Source organism: Neoarthrinium moseri, assembly GCF_022829205.1.
Source record: "Neoarthrinium moseri strain CBS 164.80 chromosome Unknown scaffold7_Wmoseri_CBS_16480, whole genome shotgun sequence".
Lineage (NCBI taxonomy): Eukaryota > Fungi > Ascomycota > Sordariomycetes > Amphisphaeriales > Apiosporaceae > Neoarthrinium > Neoarthrinium moseri.
The window spans coordinates 57,748-79,042 of record NW_026055121.1 but is presented as its reverse complement, the minus strand read 5'-3'; the positions used below and the strand labels follow the sequence as shown (position 1 = coordinate 79,042).

Sequence of the window (21,295 nt, the reverse complement as noted above, 5' to 3'; positions counted from 1 at the left end):
GGTTGGGGGTTCACAGGCGTGGAGAATCTGGGCTTTATTACACATCACTTGCATTTGTGCGTTCTGGTCCAGGGCGGGATGTGGATTTACGGCATTCATGTCACATAGGGCTCTTAAATGAAAAGCTCTGCTCTGGGATGAGCAAAAAATCGTTCTGAACCATCAAGGACTCTCCTCGAGGCTACGTCGAACTGTGTTGATAAATGGTGAAAAGCAATGACGAGGACACAAACGTGTATGAATGATGCCCAGATACATGCTAGTAATGCAGCTCAGATATGACCAATTCGTTGGACTTCACCCACCTTTGCAAGTGACGTACACAACATCAATACCTTGGACCTTCATATCCGCCGAACTAGACCAGTATACCAAGCTCATGCAACAACGGCAACACTTCATGATACCCAACTTCAGCATGGAGCACTGTTGTGAGTTCACGATGACTTGTACTGATGTTATTACTGCTTCGCCCTAGGGAGCAGTGCCAACTCGATGAAGTGTCAGATGCGGTTCTTCTTGGTGCCATCTCGTCTAAATGCTAACCATAGGAGTCCATGCAGTCCACTTTACCAACCTTTCGTGTCCCTGTATCCCCCTTGGCCCCTGAACTCCCTCAAAGCAAAGCCATACCAGATGAACCCTATCCGTCTATCCCTCACAATGCTCGAGCCCCACGTTCATAAGTCGTCTCCTCTCCCGCGTATTTCCTACGAGATCGTGATCGGCTTGTCCTTCAGCTTCAGCCTCAGGAACATGCCCACGTGGGGGATGCCCTCCTCCCACCACCGGCCCATGCCCTCGTCGACCTGAAAGCCCCAGCGCTCCCAGACAGGGACAACGTCCTCCTGCGCGTGCACACCCACAAGGCCGTTCCAGCGCGGGACGTCGTTAACGCCAGCCTTGAGCGCATCAAGCCCCAACTCCTGCACGCTCGGGTTGAAGTAGTCCTGGTTGTTCTCGAGCCAGGCCCGCGCGGCGGCCCACAGCTGGCCCGCGATCCGGTGGCCGCGGAACTCCTTGACGACGGCCAGGCGGCCGATCTTGACGTAGGGCTCCAGGCCGTCGTGGAGCGTGGTGGGGCGGTCGCGGCCGAGACGCGGGCCTCCTGGGACGCCGTCAGCGACGAGGCGAGCTCGGCCTCGTTCTGCAGCAGGTTGTCGACGTAGCGGCCGCCGCGCTCCGGGTGCGGCGGGTGTGGGAACGGCACCAGGCGCACGGTGCCGATGGGCTGGGTGCGGGTCGAGGAGCGGCGCGGCTGCACCACGTTGCCGGCGGCGTCGCGCCGCTCCTGGGCCACGACCTGGTTCACCGAGGCGTAGACGACCCAGTGTAGCGAGCGGGCGTCGTCGCCGTCGTGCTCGAACTCGAGCGGCACGCCCTGCTCGCGCACAAAGACCGACTCGCGCACCTCCATGGCGTCCATGAAGACGCGCGGGATCGACGCCGGCTGCTGGTCGTGCGGCTTGCCACGGTCGTAGCCATCGAGCTTGGTGGGCTCGAGGAGCGAGATGAACGGGGTCCCCATCGTAGATTGATACACCGAATCAGGTACACCAAACAGGAATCCCCGTGGTGGTGAGGATGAGCGGTGATGAAGTTTGATGCGACTCTCAGACCATAGCCAGTCCGCTCATGCCACTGCTCTTGAATCAGAGTACGACTTGTCCCAAGTTGTCAGCGCGGTGTCTGGCGTTTGTAGATGGCTCCTGCGTGTTATAGACAATTGCGTGTCCTGCGTTCGGTGTCTGGATGCCAGCAACCAAGCCCGGTCACTAGATAGCGTTCAGTCTGGCTAGCGTCAATGTGGAGATGATGTCCGGTGTGTTCCAAGACCTCGTGGGTAGTCGGCTGTTCTTTAAAGCCACTGAGGGAACGATCCACGGCAGAGAAAGGCAGACGGGTTGGTGTTATACAACCAAGGTCGGCGAGTGGTCCGTATTTTGCCACCCGGTCTCTCAGGTATGGCGGGGGTGCGCCACGCCTCAGAATCCGGGCAGGAAGTTGCCAATCGGACCCACAACGGTACGGCGGAGGAGCGACCGGCGGCCCAGTCACGTCAGAACACCGTCACGTTGCATGTTTGGTTGCTTTCAACGGAAGCGCAGTGGGTCGGTCATTTGTCTTTCGGATGCGAGCAACAGCTAGAGGTTTGCACTCTCAGTTGAATTGCCTACGCAAGTTACGTATCTACAGGCACACTGCAATCACTCGCTTCTCTGAGGATTCATTAGCTCGCACGCAGTGCAGGGGCAGATGCTCCCCTTTCCCCTTTTTTGGATTGACATTAGAGCCGGAACTGTGAATTGTAGGGAGCTGATGTATGTTGTCTATTTTCCGTTACGCCTTGGAATTGCGAAATATGTTTGTATATGGGCGCGATAGAGGAGTATACAAGAAGCAGAAAAGCGAAGTCTTATTTCTTACGGTATTGAACAGTGCATGGAACAACACGTTAACACGGGCATTCCTATGGCAGAGAATATTGATGTGTTTCATAGTACAGCACACTTTTACGCAAAATCGCCTGCGTTCGTGTAAATTCAGGCGTTGATCCTAATCGAATACGTGCGGTCTGGGGCCAATCATGAGTATACTTTATAGATCGTGTTTCGACATTACTAGTATTTAGTGGTGACCATTAACTATTCACATTGGTGATTGTGTCGGTCATTGTCTCAACTTTACAGGGCCGGGAAGCTGAAAACGGAATTATCAAAGAAACATGTTCTGGTACATCGCGAACTTTCTCTAAAAATTTCCAAACGTACCTGTATATATATATCTTTTCTCGCGCATCAAGATCCACATGTGAACGCGCACAACCACATGTGCCAGGTCAAAAGATGGCAGAAATTCGACGACTTCATAACGCTCTTCTGACTTATTTTACGCCGGAGTCAATATTTACCCTCGAGACACTCATTGGGAATGGGCTGCATGCCCTAACCTCCAGGGTGGGTTATAAAGACCCTCAGTCGGGCAAGTATAAGAGATTTGTCGTCAAGCAGGTGCGGAGGAGTAATCGCCATGACATCAGGGAGCTCAAAAAGGAGAAGAGATGGTTGAAGGTCAGTTCCAAGCGAGCGGTTACCTCGAGCTTCCCTCACCAGATATTAGAAACTTGCCCACGCACGTCACATTGTCAACTTGGTCGCAGATCTCCCTGACAACCCTCTCGGGGAGCCGTCAGACGACAGAGACGATCCTCATGGAGACGATCTTCAGGGAGACGGTTCCCAGGGAGACGGTTCTCAGGGTGACGACCCTTCGGGAGGCGGTGATCAGGAAGACTCCGAGGACGAAGTGGAGGTGCCGATAGCGGATAGAACCATTCTGATGGAGTGGTTGGAGCACGGGACATTGGGAGATTTTATTACTCGAATTAGAACGCGCCCTAAACCACTGCCAAACCGTCTCTTGTGGAGATTCCTGGGCTGTTGTAAGTCATATCCGCTGTTATCAGGTGCATGGGAACTAAAAGCTCTGTAGTGGTACGAATAGTTATAGCGATGGCTTATCCTCCCGATAGACCGCCACCAGTAGGGAGCAGCCAGAGAAGCGAAGCGCTCAACTATATCAGGGTCGGTGAGGCTGCGAGGCCGTCTTTGTTACAGCACAATGACCTCCATGATAGTAATAGTACGTCACATATTCTTGAAACGGTTCCGGTTGCAGCTAACCATGAGAAGTCTTACTCAGCATTAATGATATAGCCGACATGGAACACAATATCACCCCGATTCTGAAGCTGATTGATTTTGGCTCAGCTGTTGAACTCCCATCGTAAGCATTCATTGTGGCTTTCCAGAGGCGTACTGGTTGTATAGATGGCCCGTCGACTGACTTGCCGTAGACTTGACGGGGACCCTCTCTACGGGGTCCGGAGCAATTTGATGGACGTTGGTTTCGTAAGTATTCATATAATTCGAGTGCCAAAGATAAGTGTTGTGCTGATGTGGGGCAGATTATGTGTGGCATTATACTAAGGAAACGATGGCGTGAAATATGGCCTAGCGCAGCCACCAGACGGGTAAATTTCGTACCTAGAGATGGGGAAACCCCAATACAAACCAGGGCAACGCCTTTGTACTCGATGAACGGCAGCCCCGATCCTTGGCCAGCAAGCACAGACCCGGACCTGAAGAGGCTCGTAAGCCTCATGATGGCCCGTGATAAGACCCAGCGTCCTGATCTGGGAAGGCTATTGGATGAGGTAATGCCTTGTATTTTGCGCAGGAACGCCTCATATTACGATGATGCAGAGGAAGAAGATGGCGCTAACATCAAGGAGCTGTGGAGGTCGATTCTTCTGGAGCCACCACAAAATTCGACAGCAGCAGATCCTTTTGAGATATCCTCTTAGCTAACTTACAGCGCATATTTAACCCTTAATTTCTGACCATAGTTTTCGAACCCTCGTAGCGGGTTGTACTCTTAATCCTTTTGTTTGAGGGGTCATATCGCTTTTATTGGCAATTGAGCATGTGGATTCATTCTGACAAAAACGATTTTTTTTTTCACCGCACCAACAGCTGGTTGAAGAGTATATTTAGTCTGGGGGAAAACGGTGTTTAACTAAGAGAGTTTTGTTTATTATAGATCAGTGAGTGGGTCTACAAATTGAAGTTTCTGTCGTGAAATCTACACCCAAGAATTTGACTATGATAGCGATTGTGATCTTTCGGCATTGGTAGGAGCACGAAAGCTAGGCAACGATAGAAACGAGCGTGTTTTATCTCATAATCAATCCTTATCATGGCATCCAGGATCAAGCGCGATCAGCGTGTCGAAGGCATCGTATACAATCGACAGCCACCAGATATTGCACCTTGCGCCCACACTCCCAGCCATTTTCACACTGTTTAGTCCTTCTTATACCCCAGATAAGGAGTGAGAGGGTTCGCCTTGTAGCGGTCTGGAGGCGGGATTGGGTCTACATTGGTGGCATCAATTGCCTTGTTTTTATGGCGGCGTAGCTCGATATCATCCGAGTTGTTGTTCTACGTAAACGCACGAATGTTAGTCTTTAAAGATGCAGGGTTGTACACCCAAGTAGAAAGATAATTCACTAACATTGCTGGATGGAGCAGCTTGGGAGGAAGCTTGGGTCTGGGACTGGTTGTGATAGTAGGTGTATCCCAGAGTTCCAGCCGCCACTGCGACACCAGTGCTAGCAATTGCGATTGAGGCTGGGTCCGGCATAGTTGGTTGTTGTGCGGTTAATACCGGAGAGGGGATTTTATTGGTGAGATTGGGTAGATGGGATCGAGAGTGCTGTTTTTTCCAACGGGGAAAACAGAAGAAAAGAATGAAAGAGCTTTGAATGCCAGTGTGTTATATAGTCGAGCCCGCCATATTGGTATGGAAGTCTTATCATTCTGCAACTCAGCTTTGTCAAGTTAGTTGGGCAGCATTGCTTGATTGAAAGGCTTACACTCAGCCTATGGAAAACTATGTATTTTCGGTGAGCGATCCCCAACCTTGACACTCCCTCCATTGGGAACAAACCACCCCAGCTGGTCAGGCTGCATGGCAGCCTTCTCTCTGCCTCGAGTACGTGTCACCCCACCATTGCCTCCCCTGGCTATGAAGATGTTTTAAGCGACTCTGAAGGATCGCACAGGAAATTCATTATTGAGTACAAGAGTACCTGCGGCCGCGTCAGACCATAATTACTTACAGACATGGTGTGTTCAGCTAAGGCATCCATTCGTTACAACCAGTCGAAGTTGCTTCAGGATGAGGTGCCCAACTGAGAGGTTGTGGCATCCCCAAGGTATGGCTTTGTGGTCGCATCTCAAGACTAGGTAGTAGACACACTCGTCTTCATCCCAGAATCGACGAACGGTGATTCTCTGACCGTTTGACTTTGCGGAGAAAGGTAATGAGGACGCTAGCACGTCATGCGAGCTGCGCATTCCAGGCAGAGCCCGCCTCTGAGGCTACTTCGACGATATCATACAATGCCCCTCCTCGGATGTTGTTTTCTCCGAGTCAGAGAAGGTAAGGTCTACTGTGGTGGCTACACGCACCAATGAATGCTTCAGCCATGGAAGTGGCCGGGCACTCTGGGATAAACGGCGCGTCGGTTGATTTCCTGATACCTTGGTCTTCACACAATATCCAGGGACTTCGATGGGACTTGAAACCTTTTGCAGCCCCCGACGCAAATTTTGTCGCTGTTCCGCACGTACATATTTAAGACTTGGCGTTGAACTTTGACTGCTTTTTGAATATTTCAGAATGTCTATAGTTGTAAACCAACTCCGTGAACTCCATGCCACCTAAGCAGAAAGCCAAGCCAGGACAACGAGGCTACGTGACCCAAATCTAGTAACCTACATCCAATGCCATACACCATATATCCCTCGCTCTAATATCTTAGGACATCCGCTCCAAATATTACTCTGTCCACCTGCTCCAGCCGCCACTGCGCTTGTCCTCCTTGTCGCTGCCAGCGCCACCAGCGTATTTTCGTTCCTCCTCCTCCCACTTCAACCGCTCCACGCGGGAACGTGCCAGGAAGGCGCGCGCGAACTTCCAGGCTTCGACGTCGGCCAGGTTCCATGCCTCAATGGCGTTGCGGACGTCGATGTCCTTCTTCTCCTTGCTCTTGCCAATGTCCCGTGCCTTCTGCATCAGCTCAGGCTCTAGCATCAGGTCCTCAGCTGTAGGGAGAGGGCCATCACCAGGATCATGGTAAGGCTTCGGCCGACGTTCAGGGCCTGGAACAGGTGTTTCCGACTTTCCACTGTCCGTCGCGTTTACGGGGATGGCGAAGCCAAAATACCAGTCCAGGTCGTGGGGGAGTGTTTCTCGCTCTGCAGTCAGCCAGATCGAGTGAGCCGTTGCCCAGTCACCAGCTACGGCCTCTTTGAAGGTGATAACTCTGGCGCTTCCCGATACGCCGGTGCCGAGGTGCTCCTTAGTGAGTTCCGCCAGCCACAAGTCACGGTTCATCTTCCGGCGAACCCAGGGGATGTCAATATCGCTCTTCAGGGTATTGAGAGCCGCAAAAGTGTAGGGGTGAGGCACGGTGCCAATAGTATATAAGCCAGTCGTGTTTCGGTAACGAGCGGGGGTTGATATCTTCATCGGATGAGTTGCCACACATGGTGAGCATTTGGGAAGATTCGGTGGACACGTCGCTGGCATGGGGGTGTCAGGACACGAAGTCAGCCATGTAGCAAGGTCCAAGGCGGGCTGGACCATAGTAGTCGTGTGCTCAGGTAGAGGCTTCACGACGGCGATGCCCTTTGGGAATGAGCCCAACCATGACAGGTGCAGATGAGCATTGATCAAATAGTTCAAGCTCTGAAGACCCGTGGCACGGTTGGCGCCCAATTGCTCACCGACCTTGGCGAACTTTGTCTCGATAGTCCTAGGGTCGTAGGAAGCGAGGCCCTCGTGCTTGGGATCAACCAGGAAGGTGTCGGCAGAAACAGCCGAGATGAAGTCCTTTGCATCCTTCCGCTCCGGATGCCGAAGTGCTTTCGTAACGGCTTCGGTGATGGCGGTCTTGGTTCCGGCAAACAAGGCATTATCCATGCCCTCCCACCGAGACAAGACGGGATATTCACCTCTTCGAAGGTAGGAGAGGACGGCGTCGTCGCGGGGAGCCATTGGAAAGAGCAGATGGTGCGCAAGAAGCCCGCCTCCCATGTTTTCCCATGCCAGCCAGCGCATCATGTCCGTCTTGAAGGTCGGCTCCAGATTCAGCCTCTGCAGCTCATCGTAGAGCGGGTTGTTGATAGCCTCAGGGGCACTGAGAATGATGGGTTTGAAACCCTGCGCCCACCAGGCACGTCTCCATGTCAGCAGCAGGTCGCTCTCGGCCTCCTGGGTTGCCTTTTCCCGTTGAACCGTGGTGTCATAGTAGCAATAGATCGGCGGCCGGTCTTTCAAGGGAGGCAACAGTGACCGGTTCTCATCGAGCGTCACGGAAGAAGAGAACGGGCTGCGCCAGTTCCAGTTTGCGTACCACGAGCTTCCACCGTATGTCGAGTTCTTCTGCTCGGGAGGCGCATGGACTGCCGGTCTGAAGGGGTTGAGGATGCTCGACGAGAACGGGTTGTGAATCTTCGGGACTTTGGGCACTGGGATCTTGTGGTCGGCGAGCGTCTTGGACAGGCTCGGGCCCTGAGGTATGGAGCTGGGCAGCGTGATGAACAAGGTGAAGAAGGCGAAGAGGCCGAGACCGACGAGCAGCAAGGATATACGGCGCGGCGAGAGTCGGACCGGCCGGCCGAACAAGGTGTGCTGCTTCGGCATCCTGAGGTGTAACGAATGTCCAATATGTCGATATAGAGGCAGAGGAACTCGTAGATACAGGCTGCTCGAGACGGCGGCAGCCGAGACTGGTGGTGGACTGCGTCCAAGCTGAGAAACAGATAGAGCGATCAATCAATTGGAAGGAGAGAATAGAAATGCTGTGGCAGACTGATGCTCCCAGTCGGCACAGGCTCCGGCGAACAGCTGCACGTGTTCAGCCGTCGAGAAGAGAAGATATGCTGAGGCGCCGTGGCATTCGGAATGGTCCCCTATTCCATCGGCTTGGAGAGGAAAAGTCCAACGGGCGTGAACGCGCAACTTAGCCGCATCGCCTTTCCTTTCGGCGTTCGCGCGGGGCGCAGGGGGCGCGCGTACCTCCTAGTCGCAGCGCTTGGGCCAGCCACCTGCCAATTCCGGTCCCTACAGGGCTGTAGTCAGGCCGTTGGGCGGCTTGGCTGGCGCTGCCGGTCCGTACCTAGGTACTCGACAACTTATTACACAGTAACTCGTAGGGGTCCTCCCCAATACGTGTTACTGCAGGGTGAGCCTCCGCCTACTTATAGGTCGTTACTTATTATAGCATCCCAAGAGCCAACTCACCCGATGTCAATCTGGAACCACGTGTTGGCAGGGAATCTGGCCTCAGTCGCCTGGGTATCAGAGTACTGCATGGTAGTATATGGAGAGGGTGAATGGGCTTCTGTTGGAGCAAAACCCACAGTGGTGGGCAGCTGACTAAGGCAAGTCGTTCTGTTGGGTGCTTACAGAATGCTCTTGATGGAGCAGCTTGCGTTATGATCCAGGGTAGTAGTACAAGCCTCCGGCTCTGCAGGGCAACATCTGGCATTTTGAACTTGAATGGCCTGAACCAGCTGCTGTCAGCATTCAGTCCATTTCAACAGCTGTGCCGCAGGAACTTGGGATGAATCCGTTACACGGCAAGCAGCCAGAGTCCGCGCCGACCGCCCAATGCGCAACAAGCACCCAGGTAAGCCTCACGCGCGCACACACACATATACACACGCAAGGATGCGGAGGTTAAACCGAGAAGGTATATCCTAATTACATACCTGGAACGACAGCTCATTGACACAGACCAATGCGTTCTGCGTAGAGTAATCCACGATACAGATATTTCAGTCGGTTGCCACTGAAGAGTCTTGATTTACCAGTAACACTACTGGTAGCAAAATATGAATTCAATTTCAATGATTGTTTCTATACACTGGCCTGTTGAAGGTGCGTGATGATCTGGCTTGTTGAATGAGAGCCTTAAGAAGTAAAAGTTTTTAAAGAAAAAAATCACCGCATACTTGGGAAGAGAACCACGATGGCAATTAAAAGCCAATACCCGAGAAGGCTGATCCTCTTGCTTTAAGCAAGAACCGTATCGCCACCCATCTCACCACTGAGTTCCCTGGATGTTGGTCCACGTCGTGAGGCCGACGCTCCATTGTACCCTGAGCCAGATGACTCAATGTAAGAGTGCAGAGCAAGCTGGGCAGCCTCTACGACCTTTTCCGCATGCTTCAGGGCATCTCTCAGCGCCTGAGCGGTTGGATCCTCTGTAGCTCGCCGGTCCGCCTTGACGAAATGGTTGCCATTTCCAGACAACTTTGCGTCCTCGGCAGCTTTGAGCTCCAAGAGCTTGTGGATATGGCCATTGATCCAGAGGCCCTCGAGCTGTTCCTTCGACATGTCCTTAGCGCCTGCGATCCGACCGCGGCAAGTGGGCTTGCCGCATAGACAGTCGAAGGGTTGATCCATGGACCATTCACTGGAAGGATAGAAGAACTGCAAGAATGTAAGCACGCCATTCACGGAGTCAGAAGCCTAGGCCAGAGAACGGACAGTCAACTCTTCTCCGGCCTTGAGGCCATTGGGCCCTGCCAAGATGTTGAGGTTTGCGGTGTCAAATATCTGTGGGACGTGTCAGTTCTCGGTGGGCCAGGGTCCGTAACCGGGTTTCTGAGGATTGAACCAGGCAATCACCAACGGAGACTGACTAATGACGGTTCACACGAATGGTTGATGTAAAGCAGATCGCTGTTCAGGTTCAAATGCTTGTCCTGGTCAATTTGGACAGTGGCATATGTGGGCTTGTCGGCCAGTGTGCACGGAGGGAAGTCCATCTTGGCATATAAGCCGAAAGGCGGCAATGAGACCTTGGATAAGCTCTTGGAGGTGAACTCCTGCTCGTTGATCACCACGTCCTGGATGTCCGGGTGCGAGGGTTGCTTCCAATGAGGTGTGAGAGGAGCCATTGTGGGATGCTGTCATATGGTCAGTTGTAAGGTTCGGCACGGTTGTCAAGGCCCGGGGTGTGATAGTGGCACTGGTGACTAACATGTTTCAGTGAAAGGCGTTGGGTGTAACGTGAGTTCTGGAAACAGGTGGTGATACCCTAATGAGGCGGCCTGAATGGTCTGGCGTCTCTTGATGACAAAAGCTGAAAAATTGGCTCACCGAGAGGGAGGAGTTTCTGCCGTGGTGGTGACCGGTACAAAGGCGGCCTTTGACCTGTATCCCGTCGGCATGTTCCTTGTGATGGACCCATAACTAACTCGCGCACAGCTTGGGGAAGCTTGCGGGGTAGACGATAGGTTGGGCCAAGGTACAGCGTCAGAGGCCGCTGAAGAGACGGCCTAGACTGCAGATGCTGGCCTATCACAACCTGCCTTGTCACCCACTTCGGCAAGAACCTGCAGATGTTGCACATGTGCAGCGCATGGAGGGAGGGGGGAAAGGCAAAGCCCGTCTGCGCCCAGAAAGGGCATGGTCTCCAGCCGCGGCCTGCCCTGTCATCTCAAGTTCGGGCTCAGCTGATCGTGGCCCCTAGGCCGTGTGCCCCGCGACCTGGATCCGCTACATCCAAGTCGCGGAGAAGCAAGAGGAAATTCCATTGCGACCTTCTGTAGCACCGTTGCAGATCAGAATGCGACAATCCAAAGCTCCAAGTGTTCGAGAAAGATTCGACGTGCAGGAGCGCTGTCGATTTCCCGAGTCTTGCTTTGCGCTCGGACGATGCTGGACCCTGGCCAGTCCAGGGATTGCGGGCGCCGCACGGGAAAAGCCTCCAAGCGCCCGTCGCTCTGAAGCCACAGCAGTCCTGACATTTGTACATGAAACGTTCGCGATGGCCGCTGCGAAGCGGCTATGTTCCCCAAAGGCTGCCTGACCTCCGAGCACGACTTCGGATAGACTTTGTGCGACGTGACGAGAATGGATCGTCGCCGCCGGCACATTGCCGCGCCAGTATCGCACTCTTCCTCAGGTAGGCCCTGGCGGCAGCTTTCCCCTGGCTGGCACACATGATGGGTGTATCTCGTTGATGTTGATTCACTCCTTTCGATGCTTGGAAAGCCGCGATTTCAAAGACCACATGACAATATGATAGGATTTATGGAACGGGATGGATGCATCTCTTCGCCAATCGCTATCGATCCAGTCCCTCGTCTGGGCCGCATTCAGGTAGTCCGACCAGACGTCCCCTATAAGCGAGCAATTATTTATTTCCCCAAACTGACTGTCTGATAAGAGACACGCCCAAGTACAGTATAGTCGGCCCCAAACCCACGCTGGGGACGGTGATCCAATCTCGACTTAGGCGCCCCGCCCCGTCCGTCTGCTACATTTGGTTCAACTGCATGCCGTCATCGAATGTGTGCCTGTTTTGCCTTTCCGTCTCGATCTGCACATATCCCAGCGCACTCATACGACCACAAGACGGCAGCTATCCGAGAATGTGGCCGTTTGGGGCTGGACGGAGTCATAAACAGAGGCTCGTGCGCACGGCACACGACGAACGACGGTCACAGCATTATCTTGGATGCTTTTGGCGGACACGTCGTCTCTGATTATAGTAGATCCTTTGGTTGCATGGCCCAAAGTCTGTTTTATATCCCTGTCCTTGGTGGCGTCACAGAGGGCTGCAGAATCTGGTTGCCTCTCAGCTGTCACACGCAAGAGCCTGAGCGTTGACCCTCGGGATGGCAATTGTGTCCCTCAAGACCGCATTCAGGGCTCACCGTCGGGCATCGTCAAAAGTGAATCAGCATTCCTCCGCCGTTGTTACCCTCCATATCAGGGATCAAACCTTCAACAGGTTTCATGCTGATCGACCACGTGGAAGGATCGGTATACAACCCCATAGGGTCGCATATTCGGCCATCCACTCCCTCGCGCATGTCGCCATAAACGGGAGAGGTCAACGTTATCTTGGCTCCTTGGTCCGCAGGTAGAATCAAGCTCAAGCCTCCTGGTTTCGGGGGTGGGGGTTTTTGATGGTGCTCCCAATTCAGATAAAACCGTGATGGGAGTCTTTCTGGATTCTGAAGAAATGCTGTCTACTCACCTCACCTCCCGTGCCTCACCTACAGCTATCCTACCATACCGGCCCTCGTTTTTAATGCTCACCATCAACTAGTTGGTATAGGAGCCAGTCACGTAATGGCTAGTCTTGAGGGTTCAATGGCCCATGCGTTTCATTCTAGCAATGCCTCTGGATCAGCGTTGATCGACACTGAGAAGGGTCGTAACCCGAAACCACCACCTCACCCAGACCCACCTACGCCTCGCCCGCCACCACCTCGACGTACTGCTCTCCCGTGAGGTTAGATCGCTCCGAGCTCGACTTTATTCTCAATTGTGCGCGCGTCTCTCGATTTAAGGGTCTGCAGGCAAGGCTTCAATTTTATAGTAAGCATCACATTCCTCTATGGATGAGCAGATCGGAGGCTAAAACTTGTGTCCACAGATTAAACTCCAACCCCTCAGCGCATATTTCGCGGGTTGTTGCCAAGACTATAATATGATTCCGGTCGAGCCCTCGCACCCGTACTGATATTCACCACACTGTCGCTCAGCCAAGAACAATCCGAATCATCACGTCATTGTACCATCATTGTGCAGCTATTGAGAGGTGGAAGCATTATAAAATTCATATAGAATGAGTTCAGTCTGTACCAAATATCAATATACCCCTTGTTTACCACTCAGTGAGGTGCATAAAAGCCACACTGACCATGACTGCTGTGACTTACGATTAGTAATATTCTGTTGATGATTTTCTAGTATCGGCCTATCTTTGTCAGTCCGCCTTTCCACGAAGCTGAATGTTGAGCAGCCTACTCCACGGACCCTTGTACTGCTCTTCTTTCACGGTTGAACCTCATGCGACGGTCTAGACGGAACGGTTTGATGGCTGGTAATCGGGAAATCCGTCGCTCATGATGAATTGTTGCACTGCTCGGACGTCCATTGTTTTCTCCTCGTGCATTCGGGTTGAGTATGCCCGGAACTCAGGCGGCCCCGCGATGATGTGGAGATGCAGATGATTGACACTATGGTCGGGATAGAGATGAAGGCCGAAGCTGAAGTCACCGGCTTCGAGTTTATAGGCCTTGGGCTCGAGTTCCTCGAAGTGACCCAGCGCCTTATGGTAATTCTCCTCGATCCGCTTCTTTTTGGTCTCCTCTTCTGGACCCAGGCATTCCAGCTGTCTCCGGTGCGTATTCTCAATCACGACCTTCTGGTACTGTATTACTTCTTCCCGGAACTTTGACGTCTGCCATTGAGCCGTGAACGCGTCAATGATGTCCTGTAGGATTCTGACGTTGGACTTGTTGAGCGCGACGCCGTTGAAAATCCGGGCCATGGGAACCCCCAAGACGTGGATGAACGACATGCCTGCCCGTTGCGGGCTGTCCGGGTATTGAGCTACGTCAAAGGAGGACATGTTGGCAACCAATTTGAACTCATTATTACTGCCCGGAAATTCCTTGTCCTTAGGGTTTGGCAGCACCGGTGACCTCTCGGGCCATTTCCGAAAATTGGGACCATCATTCTGGACAGTTCGGGCCGGTTCTTTCGCTTGGTGTTGTTTTTTGTTCTGGAAGACGTGCCACTGGAGGTTGTTTGCGTAGGCCGCAACATCCGTTGCAGCTAGGTCGGCCCAATCGGGACCCCAGAACGTGTCGAAATTCTCCTGGATACTGGCTTCATCGATTATGAAGATGCCTCTAGACCTGATGTTGGAAGCGTCATGTTCCGGTGTAGCCATGGCGGATGTTTGAGCCAGGTTGGCCGAGGTCAGGAAGCTCTAGAAACCGCCTTTGAACCAAGACCACCTTGGTCTGGTCACTGAAGTGCTTTCTTCGAGAGGTTTTACTATCGAGCCAATGTTGTAGCTTGGAAGTCACGGTTGTGGTAGCTATGCGCAGTTGGTTGGTTGGTAGCTTAGTGATACCGTTTCGCACTGACGCAGACAAAGAAAGCCGGCTTGTGATTCATCTCATTCAACCAGTCACGCGGATGCATTGTACAATGCATTCTTCTCTGCAAACGCTTGAGAAGTCTCAACTGTGAGCCTTGATCAGTCAATCACCCGCGCTTCACGAGCTCTGATAGCAAGCCACGGCATAGGGTTTCTCAACACGAAATAGTGAATACTGATCGTGGTCTTCATCCGCCAGAGTTCTCTATGCTCAAAGCTCACTTGCACAATGCAAATTACTATAGCGTGGAAGACATGAACATATTTCCTAGTATCGTTTGGCTAACCCTGATGTGTATCGGACACCACTTAATGATTTGAGTAGAAGTCATCCACAAAAGGGAACCATATGTTCTATATCATAAGCCTTGCAGCATGTGCGTATCACAGCTACTGGAATTTTGTTTATTCACCTCACCAATGCAAACTCAAGTAACTGATCGATTGAACTAAAAAATGTACCCAAGTGAATAGGAGCCATGGGTACTGACTGACCTCCCTGAAGCGATACTATCCGATGAGAAGGCGTGTTACTTGGCCAGAAAGGATCGCTGGCCCCTCACTGAGTATGCACCTGCCATCATTTGACAACTTCAGAGAGACAATCGCCGCCGGCCAAAACCTAGGAAGGCGCGGTTTTGTCCCTGATTCACCAGGGGCAAGGCACGACGGATTCTTCCATTCACACGACAGCCTGCAGATATTCATTCACTGCTCTAGCGGAGCGATTGACAGCCGTTGTCGATTCCTTCTTTTCATTCACCAGGCGCTTGCCCCATTAAAAGGCTCTTCATTCACCAAGGTTCACCTCGCTGTCCTCTGCCATCTACAAACACCTTTTCTCCTCACCCGCCAACTCCATCAAGCCACGAACCTCCTCCACCACTCAATTTTGCACGCGAGTCGTCACAGATCTGGCTGTAGGTCTTGTATGCATACGCTTGCTGCTCGCCTGTGTACGCTCGTTGTTTTGGGTAAGTCTTATGCTGTCGCCGATGAGATACATCGTCCATCGTGATCACGTTAGCAATACGGAACCCCTCCTCATCCTCCATAATCCCTACCATTCGTCCCCTGTTCATCCCAGCATCATCATACTCGTGGTGATTGTGGCCGCCGCCCCTCGCCGACTCTACAACATCCTCCTCAGCTCTACTGGCCATCGAGCCATCCAGTCAGTTGAAGATCACCCTCGAGCACCCTCACACCCCTCGCCAGTCCGCTCCCTCAACCTTTCACCCTCGATTTTCATCACTCTATCACCGTATCCCTCAGCGAACGACATATAGACAAGCACCCCCTCATGGCACCACGCAGCAAGATCACCAAAAGGCTCTACCGCCGCCTTCGGGAGCGTCAAATTCTTGACATTCCCTTGACGGCACCAGGATGCGTTGAGATCAAGTCATATCTCAAAAACCATTCCCGATGTGCTCATGTGCTGGTTGAGGGCACGCCAGAGCCTCTCCACATATCAACTGCCACAACACTATCTTCAGATATACCACTTTTCCTCACTTCACAGGTCCAAGCACAAAAAGCTATTGCTGACGACTCTAGACCTTCTGTCCAGCTTTCTGCGATCCTCCATTTCGCCTCCCAGCATCTGGCACGAGTGCCCACCAAGACTGGCTTCTATCCGACACTGTTCCATTGGAAAGGCCAGGACACGCGACGCAGCTACTGTCTGTTTGCCTACCTCACCACAGAGATGGCTCGCTACAAGTACACAGCGGACGAGCTTCTCCAGCTCAGGTGCTCCCAGCCATCGCAAGTCTTGTTGGACAGAGTGAAACTCAATCCCGATCTTGGTAAGCTCCTACCTCGTTTCAAGTGGCTAGCCAATCTATCCATCTTTTGCTCAGTGGCTGACGTGCTGCTGACGCTCCTCGAAGATGTCCTCAAGCAACACACCATACACACCGTTCAGCCGCGCCGCCTGAAAAAAGCAAAGGATGAGGCGATGTCTTCAACTGACAGCGAGGAGCATATCGTGTTCCAAGGCAAGAAGCAAGGCCGTCAGCCCATCGGCAATTCGGACGGCCAGACCGAGTGGAAGTACATGGCTCGTTCTGCTTCGGAGCGTACTTCCAACGAGCCCGTTGCCGCTCCTACGGGTCTCGATGCGCAGCAGAATGAGGGGTTCCAGCGATTCTTCAAGGCAGTAGTCTCCCCTACACACGTTCGAGTCACTGCCGGCGGTCGAATCGTTCCCAACACACGAAGTGCCACATCTCCGACCGCGAAGTGGGACAAGGAACGGTCTACAGTCGAGAGCGACAATGTCAGGACCGCCAAGCCAGCTTCTTCCGAGAACACTGCGGCTTCCAATGGCCAGCCGACAGTCCCTCCCTTTCCTTCAATGATGATGCCACCGATGACCCCAGCCATGTATCCCGGTTTCCATCCGATGCTGCCACCCTTGGGTGCGCCAATGCCCTTCTTTCCTATTCCTCACGGCATGCCTATACCGTACGGCGTGCCTCAGCCTAATCCTCAGCCTATTTCTGGCATGAGTGCTGCGGTCCAAAACCCAGTATCTCAGGATAAGCAGGATGAGAACGCAAAGGCGATGCAGCCGGAGGCTACACAGGAGGCCACCAAGACAAAGCCAGCCCCTCTCAAGATCTCGCCTCCTGACCAGTTCGACCATTCACGCCCTTACTTCTTCAACGGCAACGTCTTCTACCCTGGCTGCTCTCCTTTGCCGATACAAAGTCAAGCGACGCCACTCACTCCAAGCCCATACCTTGGTGGCTTCGTCAACCCAGCCATTGCTCGCTTTGGCGGGTTTGGACAGCCGTCTCCCATGCTGCCCCTGTCAAGCCCCAATGGTCTGGCATCTCCAGCTTTCTCGTCCTCACTCATGGCTGGAGCACCGCACCCGTTGCTGCAGTCCACCCAGCCCACTCTCAAACCGGCTGGGGTGATGGCGACCTCAACCGCGCCCAAGCCGCCTATCACTTCAATCAAGCCAAGCGACATCACGAAGAGCCAATTGTCTTCGCTTCGGTCACAGCTAAAGTACTATGATGATCAGATGCAGTACAACAAGCACCAAATTGACGAGAAGGCAACACTGGATCAGATGCAGACTATCAGCAGACTGATTGCGCAGTTCGAAAACAACTACCAGGCGCAGATCAACGTCGAGAAGACCTTGTACCCGAACGGTGAGACTGGACGACCGGCCACAGCTGGGTTGGAGTCAACTCACTGCAAAACCCCATCCACCCCTACGCTGAAGGACGATGATGGCAAATCGCAGACGGGTTCGATCAAGTCTGCCAAGCGCAGCTACCCAGCGCTGAACCACACGCAGTCCATGGACCAGATTCGACACAAGACCGTCAAAGATTTGCGTCAACGAGCTGGTATCAACTCTTCTAAGGGGAATGATACCACCTCGGCCCTGGGCGCACTTGAAGCGCACATCCAGCAGAAACGCTTGGCAGACCCGTCCAAGAAGCCTACGCTGCCTACTCGTGCTGCCATGGCTCCCGTGTTTGAGCCGAGCGGTACGGCACCCACTTTGCCCTCCAATGCACCCGGCGATTTGGGTTCGGTCATGGACGCCCGCCAAACCAGCAACTCTCTGTGGGAGCACTCCAGAATGCCGTCCCTCAGCCCGTCGGGATTGTGGACTGGCACGAACAACGCCAGCGCAGTACTCCCCAGCCACGCACCTCGCACGGCCGTCAGTAAGCTTTCGACGCCGTACCTAGTCGGTAAGCTGCCTCAAGGAGTCAACCCTTCCTCTGCTCGTGCAAATGACTACGTGTATTCTCGAGAGCTCACCGAGGAGGAGAAACGTGCCCGACACGTGTACTGGGGTGGCGTCTCAAGCCAAGGTTCAGGTCTGCCAAAGTTCGATGGCAAAGATTTCTACCCAGCTTCGCCTATGAAGGCGCAAGCCAAGGGAGATAGCAAGATCCATGTGGCATCGAAGTGGAAGCCCGACCCAATCCCGACTGGCAATGCAGAAGTAGAATATGACCAGGAGGTGCTCAAGAAGTCGGATGACCCTTTCCGCTCATACCGTGATGCAGAGAGTATCCGTTCAACGAAGAGCTCCAGGAAGCTGAGCCGTGCGGTGCCGATTATCAACCCCGATACTGGCGCCCGCGAAGAGATCAACACGGCAATCAGGACTACTAAGCGCACCGGCTCTCCAGCCACAGCTGGCTCTGGGGACTTACGCATGCCTCCTCGGGATACTCAGTCGTCCCCGGCTGAGACTGCAGTCGTTCCTACCAGCGAGAAGAAGCTTTCCGCGGCCAGTCGTCGTACTCTGAATCGATCAAGGTATGAAGCCCCTCTATAACAAAATATACTAATGTAACTAACAATAAATGATAGCAAGGGATCAAGCAACGATCTTTGGCAGAGTATGATGAAAAAGGGGTCGACAAGTGGCAGTGCTGTTCCGAGTGAGATCTCCTCTACTACAGCCACCGGATACCTCCCACAGGCACTTGGCAATGCCGCAGCTTCTCTCTCGCCTGCCGTAACCAACGTCAACGGCTCGCCCCGAGCTGCATCGGGTGGCAAGGCCAACCAGGACATTGTGGCCCAGCACTGCCCGACTGAGAAGATGGGAGAGAACCGCCCTCCGCGCGAGCTCTCTTCCCACGCCGACATCATCGCTGATCTGCACCAGCGAATGCTTCGCGATGCCGAACGACGCGGCGTTATTGGCCCCGGCTGGCAGTGATGGTGAGGCGATTTTCCACGGCTCATCTACATCATTATCATCCGACGAAGAGGATTGGCCAGCATACCTCATCATTTCTTACCCTTGTGACACCACCAGGCCTTTTCATCGGATACTTCATCATTGTTCGTACTATTAGCTTCATCTGTACGACCCAGGAAAACATGGACCAAGGGCCAATGATATTGAGATATTCTGCGCTGCAGATACTAGTGTGCGTGAAGGCGCATGGCCGGATTGTAATACTGCCTGACCAATGGTACCGAGGCGGGAGTACCGAGATGAAAACATAGCATCTTATCGACACACTGAGAGATGTCGAGCTGTGGATTAGGTCACTTGCATGATGGAGAATTGTTTTTGACAGGTTGTTTCATAGCTAGATAGTGCTAATAGAGTCGATTGACAATGATTGGGCAGTGCCGCCGAGTATTTGATATGTCCACTGACGGTGGCGAACTGTTCAGTCCATCATGAGAAATGAATAAAGCCGAGCCGTGTTTAGATCTACGAGGTTTTCATGAATGATTGTGACGAGAGAACGCCCACGCCTTTTGACGTAGTACGAGAGATTAACAAGGTACGTAGCTTACGAATTACACAGAAGGATTAAGATATGATGTGCCTCACCATCAAACTTTCAGACATCATTGATTATTCCGCGAAAGTCTGCAGGCGAGAGCAAAGGAGCGGTGATTCAAATTTGCTCCCCCACTTGGTTTGCTCTTCGCCAGTCGTATACCTCGAAAACCATGAGTCTTGTGGTTGACGCGGAGATATCCTAGCGGTTTTTGGAGGTGGTAGGTGAAGAAGGGAAACGGGTATGTAGATGGGGGCTCTACAAGATGAGACCGAGCGAGTAGGTCCGCATGCCTTTCTTACCTTGAGCGCGCGATCAAGACAGCGCCCTCTCAGCAGATATCCTGAGGGAAGTGAAGAGCTGCAGACCTGGCAAGTGTTGGATAGAAGTGAGCTGGGGATGAATTGGGTAGGAGTCACAGGGGGGGGAGGATGGGGAAGAGATGGAACAAGTCAAGCAGTCTTCGGGATGTACCTCCCATGGAGCATTTCACGGGCTTTGGAGAAGCGGGTGAAACGGCCATTGTATGCGTGTAATTGTTCTCTTTTGGTGTGTCGTGCATCTAAATGCTGAAAACCAAATGTCCCTTTTTTCCCTTGAGCCCCGCCCCAAAAACCGTTTGGGGGGGTTTTGGGATGCTTCGCAAGACGCCAGATCCCATTTCAGCTCAGTAAATGCCATGCCGTTTCCGTTTCGTTGCCTCGATGTTCAGAGGAAGCCGTGATGTCGTATCATGCCCCTCGTCCACCAAGTTGGGGGGTTTGTGTGTTTGGTTTTTTGTTTCGTGACCATCCGCTTCAGATACCGTGTGGATGTATGTGATGTGTGTCCCTGGGGAGAGCGACGAAAAGCAGGGGAGAAGGCGGCTTAAGCCTTCTGCTGCTTGGCGCGCAGCTCACGGCCGGCCTTGATGCGCTCCAAGATGTTCTCACGGTCCTTGTCAAGCTTGAGCTTGGTGATGACGACCTTGGAGGGGTGGATGCCCAGAGGCACGCTCTGGCCGGAAGCCTTGTCGCGGGTGACACGCTCGACGTGGATGACGTACTTGAGACGGTAGACGGAGGTGACCTTGCCCTCGCGGCCCTTGTTGCTGCCACGGACGATGGTGACCTCGTCGTCCTTGCGAACGGGGATGCTGCGGACCTGTAGGGCAACCGAGTGTTAGCGGGCTGGTTTCCTTAATTCTTTTCCTCATGCTAGTCGCTCGACCGGCAAGGAACAGTACGAAAGGGATGGCGCTTACGTTGTACTTCTCACGGAGCTCCTTGCTGAGGGGGGCGCTCATGATGTTGCGGCGGATGCTGGAGGGAGCGCTGAAGTGAGCCTTCCTCGACTTGCGTCGGGAGCTGGCGATACCTGTGGGACATCAGGTCAGCAAGGGCAGGGCGATCATGGACAAATTGCTGATCATGCATACCGGAGGCGGAGTGCTTCGACATTTTGGCTGTTGGGG

At 53.2% G+C, this 21,295-nt stretch overlaps 8 protein-coding genes across 8 annotated transcripts; 2 read left to right on the top strand and 6 right to left on the bottom strand.

The window, feature by feature from the left end:
- Positions 1–710: 710 nt before the first annotated feature.
- Positions 711–1,528, bottom strand: JN550_002964 (uncharacterized protein; the record flags this gene model as incomplete). Its single annotated transcript, XM_049314314.1, has 2 exons — positions 711–1,043; positions 1,100–1,528. 2 exons carry the CDS (start codon positions 1,526–1,528, stop codon positions 711–713), a joined length of 762 nt encoding a protein of 253 aa, XP_049174799.1.
- A 1,318-nt stretch (positions 1,529–2,846) lies between these two features.
- JN550_002963 (uncharacterized protein) lies at positions 2,847–4,366 on the top strand (the record flags this gene model as incomplete). The annotated part of the gene is made up of 7 exons (XM_049314313.1): positions 2,847–3,071; positions 3,121–3,442; positions 3,493–3,642; positions 3,717–3,786; positions 3,857–3,911; positions 4,078–4,153; positions 4,266–4,366. The coding sequence occupies 7 exons, from the start codon at positions 2,847–2,849 to the stop codon at positions 4,364–4,366; spliced, it is 999 nt and encodes a 332-aa protein (XP_049174798.1).
- Positions 4,367–4,865: 499 nt separating this feature from the next.
- JN550_002962 (uncharacterized protein) lies at positions 4,866–5,205 on the bottom strand (the record flags this gene model as incomplete). Its single annotated transcript, XM_049314312.1, has 2 exons — positions 4,866–5,003; positions 5,077–5,205. 2 exons carry the CDS (start codon positions 5,203–5,205, stop codon positions 4,866–4,868), a joined length of 267 nt encoding a protein of 88 aa, XP_049174797.1.
- Positions 5,206–6,405: 1,200 nt separating this feature from the next.
- On the bottom strand, positions 6,406–8,274 carry JN550_002961 (uncharacterized protein; the record flags this gene model as incomplete). Its single annotated transcript, XM_049314311.1, has 1 exon — positions 6,406–8,274. One exon carries the CDS (start codon positions 8,272–8,274, stop codon positions 6,406–6,408), a length of 1,869 nt encoding a protein of 622 aa, XP_049174796.1.
- A 1,374-nt stretch (positions 8,275–9,648) lies between these two features.
- JN550_002960 (uncharacterized protein) lies at positions 9,649–10,538 on the bottom strand (the record flags this gene model as incomplete). Its single annotated transcript, XM_049314310.1, has 3 exons — positions 9,649–10,068; positions 10,126–10,194; positions 10,281–10,538. The coding sequence occupies 3 exons, from the start codon at positions 10,536–10,538 to the stop codon at positions 9,649–9,651; spliced, it is 747 nt and encodes a 248-aa protein (XP_049174795.1).
- A 2,918-nt stretch (positions 10,539–13,456) lies between these two features.
- JN550_002959 (uncharacterized protein) lies at positions 13,457–14,335 on the bottom strand (the record flags this gene model as incomplete). Its single annotated transcript, XM_049314309.1, has 1 exon — positions 13,457–14,335. The coding sequence occupies one exon, from the start codon at positions 14,333–14,335 to the stop codon at positions 13,457–13,459; it is 879 nt and encodes a 292-aa protein (XP_049174794.1).
- A 1,516-nt stretch (positions 14,336–15,851) lies between these two features.
- JN550_002958 (uncharacterized protein) lies at positions 15,852–19,262 on the top strand (the record flags this gene model as incomplete). Its single annotated transcript, XM_049314308.1, has 2 exons — positions 15,852–18,853; positions 18,908–19,262. The coding sequence occupies 2 exons, from the start codon at positions 15,852–15,854 to the stop codon at positions 19,260–19,262; spliced, it is 3,357 nt and encodes a 1,118-aa protein (XP_049174793.1).
- Positions 19,263–20,709: 1,447 nt separating this feature from the next.
- On the bottom strand, positions 20,710–21,281 carry JN550_002957 (uncharacterized protein; the record flags this gene model as incomplete). The annotated part of the gene is made up of 3 exons (XM_049314307.1): positions 20,710–20,985; positions 21,086–21,198; positions 21,260–21,281. The coding sequence occupies 3 exons, from the start codon at positions 21,279–21,281 to the stop codon at positions 20,710–20,712; spliced, it is 411 nt and encodes a 136-aa protein (XP_049174792.1).
- Positions 21,282–21,295: the final 14 nt, after the last annotated feature.